We start from the raw sequence: 8067 nt of genomic DNA, 5'->3' as shown, positions 1-8067 counted from the left end.
TGTTTGCAAGTGAAGATGGGCGAAAAAAAACACAAGTAAAAAAATAACCCAGTGTACAGTACACTCTTATTATACATGCATTTCCAGAAAGCTCACAATCTGACTCTTGATTCTTGGGCCTACGAAGAGTATAACAATATGACAATATACGAAAGACTCCGGAAACTGGATGCATGGCAGTTCCATTTGTTATATTACAACATCGAGATGGCCAAACTCAAAGGAGGTGAGTGTTTATAAACTCTGGGTCTGTAAAACACTTTTATATATGAAAACTGAAGATGGAAAACTTTAGAACTTTAGAAAAATAACAACTGTTCTACCCATGCTGTTCATATGTGTTTTTCTTTTTTTGTATTGAGAAACTTCAGATGAAATTAATATATATATGCATGTGATATCATGGTTACATGTATGTTATTCTCTACTATCTTTTAAGCATGTATGTCTCTTTATTTACAATTATCTATTTTATACTTGCCAATTCCTTTGTTGCCATTTTTGTAACGTTATCATATGGTAGATATGCACAATTTCTTTGTGTAATAACCAAGCTTCTGAGCTTTGGAAATTGGATTTTTAAAGTTTTTCCTCCACCTCAATACAGTGAAATACCTTCTGTAAAAGTGAGACTCATTATGAGATAGAAATTGAGTTTGTCCTAATTTAATGACATTCAAATAAAGTTTCATAATGTGAATACACAAACATTTTAAAATATACATATAAATGTTATATTGCATTTCTTTACTAGAGTGAATGATTGGTTTATGGAATGTCATAGAATATGATACATGCATATTCATGAATTGTGTCTGGCAGTGCATCAAAAATGCAATGCATTGGATAAGAGATTTCTTTAACCATGGTTGGTCAAATATTTCAGGGCCTTTGTTGAAGGAAATGAGAGAAAACATGAACAACAGGTCCAGTAAGGCTAATTACACAGGCCCCAAACTCTACATGTTCTCTGGGGTAAGAACAAACCAAAATCTAAAATACCACTTTTTTAGAGAACTAAAAAAAAGAGGTTTTTTTTCGGCTAAAAAATTGAAAGATATAATGAAGATACATGTATTTAGATTTGAAAAAAGGGGAATTACTCAGTTTTTTTCTTGCATGAAAATACAATTTAATTTCAATTTTTTCCCCTTTTTCAAAAGGTAAATTAATTTATTGGCTAATGTGGCAGCATTGCATTTGTGCCTTTTTGATATTTTGGCCTTAAGAATATGTTTTTTTTTCACATTCAAGAATTACTTTCCGGTGCAAATTCACCAACATGTACAGCAAAATGTTTATAAAATCCTTTGTTGTCATGTATAATCTGCTTTAATGTAGCCCTTTCTCCGATTTTTTTTTTCTTCTTTTTTTTGTAAGGTAAACATCCAGTAAACATCAGATATAAAAAATTGAAGAAGGCTATGTTACATGTAATGTAGTTAGTCATGTTTATTTACTGGTGTATTTATACTGCAGCATGACACCACAGTAGCCGCTTTACTGAGTGCCCTGGGTCTGTACAAGGATATCCCCGCCAGCCCTGGTTATGCAGCCTGTGTCATGTTAGAGCTGTACAAGACTGAGGATTACTACTACGTGGAGATTCATTATAAAAACAACCATCTAATGGAGTCCAATGCCTCGACCATTCTTACACTCAAAGGTTAGTTCAATTAATGCTGTTAAATTAATAGAATATAATATCTTATAATACTGTCCTGAAAAAGTTAGTTCAGTTGATGCTGTAAACTTAATTGAACATTATTTCTAATAATACCTAGTACTGTCACTAAAAAAGGTTTGTTCAGTTGATGCTGTAAACTTAATTGAACATTATTTCTAATAAAACTGTCACTAAAAAAGGTTTGTGCAGTTGATGCTGTAAACTTAATAGAACATCATTTCTAATAATACTGTCCCTAAAAAGGTTTAGTTCAGTTGATGCTGTAAAATTAACAGATAACATATTAATTTCTACTTAAACCATCCCTGTAAAAGGTTCAGATAATGCCATTAACTAAGTTGTCAGCTCAATTGATACTGAGAAATGAAAAGCTAGTACTGTTAAATCATCAATGTAATAATGATAATACCTTTACCTCATAGTGTTTACTGAGATTATACTGATAGCACAGTGGTCAGTCAAGATAATGTTGTTGACTTTGAAGTTCAGTAAAATTATGTTAAAGGTTCCTCATTTTTATATAACTTTTTCCAAGAATTTGTTATTGATTTACTACTACTTTAACAAGCTTTTATATTTCAAAAAATTATGGTACCTTACCAAGCATTTGCGTGAGATACTAGAGTATGAAATTTCCTATGTAATCTTATAGAAAATATACTTGAATTGCTGATTTACAAATTTTTGGCATATAGGTATATTTTTAAATTTTTAATCATCTTATAATAAAAATGATAATATAAAATACTGGGGATAATTTTATTTGGTTTATTATCATTCCATTGAAAATTTGAAAAATGATCTTCATTTTTCAAAGAATGTGTCATCTGACCTAAATTCATTTACCTTTGACCTCAATTCAAGAAGACTACATGCGGTTTGAGCGATAATCTTTGATAAAGATGTTGCCTCTAATCTTAAGATATTTTTTCACCTATTAATTTAAGTTGATTTAGTGTATTCTGTATGCTCTGTGGTCAGTTCGTACAGTGTATGATATTATAAACTCAAAACACACTTCAGATTTAATATACTGTTTACTCAATGGTAAGATCAAGACAGTGATAATATAAACTCAAAAGTCAGTTCAAATTAAACCAGTAACTGAAAGTTCATTCTATACTGTAGAATTATTAGAACTTGTGGAGGCTAAATTTTTCGTGGTATTTGTGGGAAGCCCTCCCCCATGATTTAACACCCTCAATGAAAACAAATTTTTAAAGAGTTTTTTTTACTATAAAAACTGAAAATCAAACTTATTCAAGAAATAAATTACATCCCCACAAATAAGAAAAAAAAAACAATCTACAAAAATTGGTCCTAAATTGATTCAACAGTACTTGCCCTTAGATTATAATGACAGTTAAAATGATACTTTAAATTCGTTCGAAATGATACTACTGTGGTTTCATCAATATTCGATAAAAACCAATTTTCGTGGATTTTGTTGTTTAGTTGATCCACGAAATTAAATGTTCATTGAAGTGCAATATTTATTAACATTTTGTATTGATAGGGTCATTGGCCACGAATTTACGTATCCTTGAAACTGTGATTTTCACGTTATCCACGAAAATTGATGCCCTTTAATATTAATGAAATTACAGTAATTAAAATGATACAGTATACAGTTAACTTTAAATTCATTCTAAATTTACTTTAAATTCATTTTTAATGATACTGTATTTGAAAAGGTATATATATATTTATATTACAAAGTCATAAAAGTCAAATAAAATGATCCTGTACATTATAAGGCCAGTTCAAATTATGGTATAAACTCAAAGGTTACTTGAGCTAATATTGTTAATTCAAAAGACAGTTAATATAATACTGTAAATTCAGAAGATAGTTAAAATGTTGCTATAAACTCAAAAGACAGTTTTAGGTATTTTAAGTTGCTATAAACTCAAAAGACAGTTCAGGTAATACCTAAAACTCAAACAGGTTAGGATCAATTGTCCAAATGGGATATGATGGTCCAAATGGAATATAAAGTTATTGTGCAAAAAAAAATTTTTTAAAAAAATTGAAATTTTTATACAAATCTTCATTTATGTGTTTAAGTGCAACAAATCTTAGTTTAGAAGGTTTTCTATATGTCTAATGCTAGTCAGATTGATCCCTAGGAATACTTGGGTACTGTAGCTTCCTTATTTTATGCGAGTACTTAATTTCGCAATTCAACTGGTTTGCATCAAATTGCGAGAATATGAAATCGTGAACACCAAATTGATAGCATAGTTTCATTTAAATTGCATATGTCCGAAAAATTAAAAGCGAGATTTTAAACTCCGCGAGGTGTACTTCTCGCGAATTCCTCGCGTTTAATTAGGAATCTACAGTATACTGAGGGATCAAATTCCTTAATAGTATGGTTACAGAAAAAGTTGTCTACCAAAAGTTGTTACATTTCATATATTCTAATGCGAATTTACATCAAAAATTTTAAAATCAATTTTTTCTAAATTTTCTGCACAATAAATTTATATCCGATAAAACACGCTTCTAATGAAGTGCCAGGGACGGACTATTTTGCTTCGTTGAAAGCGGAATTTGTTACATCCGTCAAGTTTACAACATGAAATAAAGTTACGGGCATGAAAATCACTTCACTGTAAGCGTCAATTCATTATAAGTGTGTTCGCTATAACAATATTTTTTTGTATACCCCAAATGGGGTATTAAATACCATTTGGGCGATTGGTCCCAACCTGTCAAAAGTCAGTTTAAGAATGTTACTGTAATATAAAGTATAATTGAGACAACATACAATGTTGTAGGCTCATAGGACAGTTGTAATGATACTGATAACTTAAAAGACAGTTAAGATGATGCTTTTAAAACTTGAAGAGTTTTGAATTTTAAAAATTCTAATAATTTGATTAATTTTTGGGTGGATCGGATTGATTATTAACAGACCACTCGGCCTCTTTACAAAGGAATGATTTTATCTTTTGCACTGTAGGCTGTGAGAAGAAGTGTAAACTAGAAAAGTTCTTATCGTTGACTGATGCAGCAGTTCCAAAGGACTGGAGAAAGGAATGTTACACTCGTAATCCACCAAGCAGATCCGGCATCCACTTGTCCACATGTATGTACTCTGAGTACTTTCTAGAATGATAAAGTAGACAACCCCTACCCTTCTTTTTGAGGCAAAATGACTTAAAAACCCACACTTGTTGTTGAAACTTGCATGTAAAGATTCAGAGGTTGGAAAGGGGGGTTGTTATGGGGAAAACAAGTACTTTTGCGGTAGAATTTAGTCTCAAGCGCGGGAGATTGGTTGTATGCGGTAGGTTTTAGACTTTTAGGCCGTTTTGCGGTAGTCTCCCGCGTAATGCGGGAGAGTCAAGTGGTATGCACTCAGGAAAAATGTTCAAACTCTAAGCGTGCTATTTGTACATTTACTATTTGTGATAATTTCTCATCATGATTTTTTTTACAGCTGAGATCATCTCTATAGTGATGGCTGTAGTACTTATTGTGACATTGGTGTGCCTGATTGTGACCTGTGTAAAACTCAAGCGAACCACCAGTGAAGGCTACAAGACCTTTGTCAACTCGTAAAAGTCTAGCTCTCGCAGCAACGTGAAATATCATAAAAGATATTGCTTACTCAATATGCAACTAGACATGTTCTTCTGTACTATACATTCATTGGTAATTGTGTAAGTCTTGGAAAATGAATTGATAAAAAATATGATGTAGTTAATGAAGAAACATGTAGGTTCGAAGGTTAAGATGTTATTTTATTTAGTTACACACTTGAGATTCGGAATACTGTAAACTGAGACTTATTTGCGACATTATTTTGCAATTTAATGGACACCCACTGGTTCTTGACTTCAACTAAATTTCGCGAGTAAGCCTTATAAAGACCTGTTGTTTTTACAACCATACGACAAGGACTGGTTCGTGGCGAGAAATATTTGCGATGTCAATGCTCTCTCGAACATCACGAAAATTTCTTGCTCGCGAATAAAAGTTGGTTTACAGTATATTTTAAATGTATTTGTGTGTGTAATATTTTATTTTATTAATCTAGATTAACAATGATAATCAGTTTAAACGTTGAATGCTTACAAAATAATGCAGGTATTACATGTATTTTAAACATTTGTGCAGGCATTATTTTATATAAATGAGTTTTTGAGATGTTAGTAAATCAGTCACATACTGTGGTTTCATTAATATTCAAGGGTATCAATTTTCGTGGATAAAGTAAAAATCGCAGTTTCAAGGATACGTAAATTCGTGGCCAATGACCCTATCAATACAAAATGCTCATGGAAATTGCACTTCGACGAACACTTAATTTCGTGGATCAACTTAATAACGAATCAGAGTATTTATTGGATAAGATTTGTTATTTGATTTGAAATTCAAAGTTACAATTAAAACACATATCGTTATAATTTAGGTAAATGTGGTGATTTAACATGTTGAATAGCATACATGTTCATTAAAAAATCGTTTAATCTCCTGATTGAGGAAAAAAGGTATTCATGTAGGTTATTAGATAGTAAATACTAAATGTAAGTTAAGTTTGGTTGTATAGTACAAATCATGTAGCCGTTTGAACAAAAGCTTTGAAAATATTTTGAAATTACATGTATTAGAATTTTACAAATTTTCAAAGATAAAGATGCGATACGTGTCTGGCATCTACACTTATTATCATAACAATGTTCTGTTTGATTGCGTGTTTGTGTGTGAGTGAGTGTGTGTGTGTGTGTGTGTGTGTGTGTGTGTGTGTGTGTGTGTGTGAGCTATACAATTGTTTAAAGCTGGCCTTGCCAATTCTAGCATTTGGTCCAGAATTGTATTGATGAAACAAGGATATTGGATGTTAACATGAAAATTAAATCAATTGCAATGGAATTCATTGATGAATGTATTATTGATGCATCCTTCTGAAAAAAAAAAATAAGTGTTGTCAAAGTGTATGGCTTAATTTTGTATTTTTTTCCCTCTGACAGTGCATATTCACACATGTTCAGCACTTAACTTTTTCAAATTACAAGTACTGTGAAATCATTAGAATTTGCGGTGGCTCAATTTTCGTGGTATTCTTGAGTAGCCCTTCCCAATGAATTCACATTCTCAACAAAAACAAATTTAAAAGAATTATCTTTCTTACTGAAACTGAAAACTGGCGCATCCACGAAACAACATCCCCAGGAATAGGCAAAAACCCACATTCCACGAAAATTGCCCCCAGCATAATTTAATAATTCCACAGTTATCTAATTATAAGTATCTGAAGTACCTTTCGTTTCAAAAAGTGTTCCTGATAGTGACTGTGTAAATGTCCTGGCTTTGTAGCAATTAATATACTAGGTTACGAGTATTAACATTCCATTCATTCTAAAAAGGTAGACCATCTTATTGAATATGTACATACAACAATATTATAACAAAATGAGTTATATATTTTTCTCTCACTTATATCAAGGGCTTATTGTTTCAATTTACATGCACATATCTTTTTGATTTAATACCAGTGTACTAAATTTACAATTCTTTTGTAAAATGAATGTTGATATGTTTGTATTTGCATACACCTGTGAAAAATTATTTAATTATGACTGTTTCAATTGTTGATAACAATTGATAAAATAACATTTTTTAACAAGACATGTATGTTTGACTTTCAGTTTAATTTTGCCTCCAATAATCATTCATGAAAGACAGCCATGAAAAGAAGGGCATGATATTATTCAGTTTTTGTAGTAATTTTGTGAAAAAGATTTTTTTTCAATTTGTAAAATTTTAATGATTGTTCTTATATTTTATTGAACTATGTATCAAATGTACTAAGGATATGATCACCATTATTTTTGTTGAACAAGAGTTTCATCAGTTTTTATTCAATTGTAATGTATTTTGGGGTTGTTTTTTGTGGTTTTGTTAATTGTTCTTTTCTTTGTGATTTTATTTTTCATTTACATACACTGTATGTTTAACTTCTCTTCACTTCATCATTAACAGAACTCAGTATTGATATTGCGATCTTAAGGAGAGAAAACATAATTTATAATTTGGTGAATTAGTTATTGGTTTTATACATGAAGTCTTGTGTATTATCTTCCACAATGAATACATGTTTCCATTCAGTTAATTTTTCATCAACAACTGCTATTGAACAGTCAATAGAGGAATTACAAAGACTGTAATTGTCTTTTTTGTGGCAATTAGCTTTAGTTTTTTTAGGAAAGAGCATACATATGTAGATCAAATGTCTTGTCATGTATGCACGCTTGTTATTAAAGCATGTACGTTTGAATTAGATTTTTCATTTGAACTAGCTGTTTCTAAATCTTGATGATCAAGTTTTAGGGTGAAACTTAATTTAATGAACAATTCAAAAATTAATT

General features: G+C 30.9%; 1 protein-coding gene across 1 annotated transcript in view; it reads left to right on the top strand.

Annotated features, from left to right (window-relative positions):
* Positions 1–7838, top strand: part of LOC117683482 (prostatic acid phosphatase) — a 29255-nt gene extending 21417 nt beyond the window's left edge. Inside the window, exons 7-11 of the mRNA XM_066073011.1 lie at positions 88–226; positions 887–975; positions 1480–1666; positions 4656–4781; positions 5136–7838. Of these exons, the coding sequence (XP_065929083.1) occupies positions 88–226; positions 887–975; positions 1480–1666; positions 4656–4781; positions 5136–5257 (663 nt within the window). The 3' untranslated portion in view covers positions 5258–7838. The remainder of the gene's footprint in view (positions 1–87; positions 227–886; positions 976–1479; positions 1667–4655; positions 4782–5135) is intronic.
* The last annotated feature ends 229 nt before the right edge of the window (positions 7839–8067 follow it).

This window comes from Magallana gigas, chromosome 10 (assembly GCF_963853765.1).
Source record: "Magallana gigas chromosome 10, xbMagGiga1.1, whole genome shotgun sequence".
NCBI classification, from domain to species: Eukaryota; Metazoa; Mollusca; class Bivalvia; order Ostreida; family Ostreidae; genus Magallana; species Magallana gigas.
Note: the sequence above shows the minus strand (reverse complement) of the source record. Positions and strands in the feature narration are given on the sequence as shown.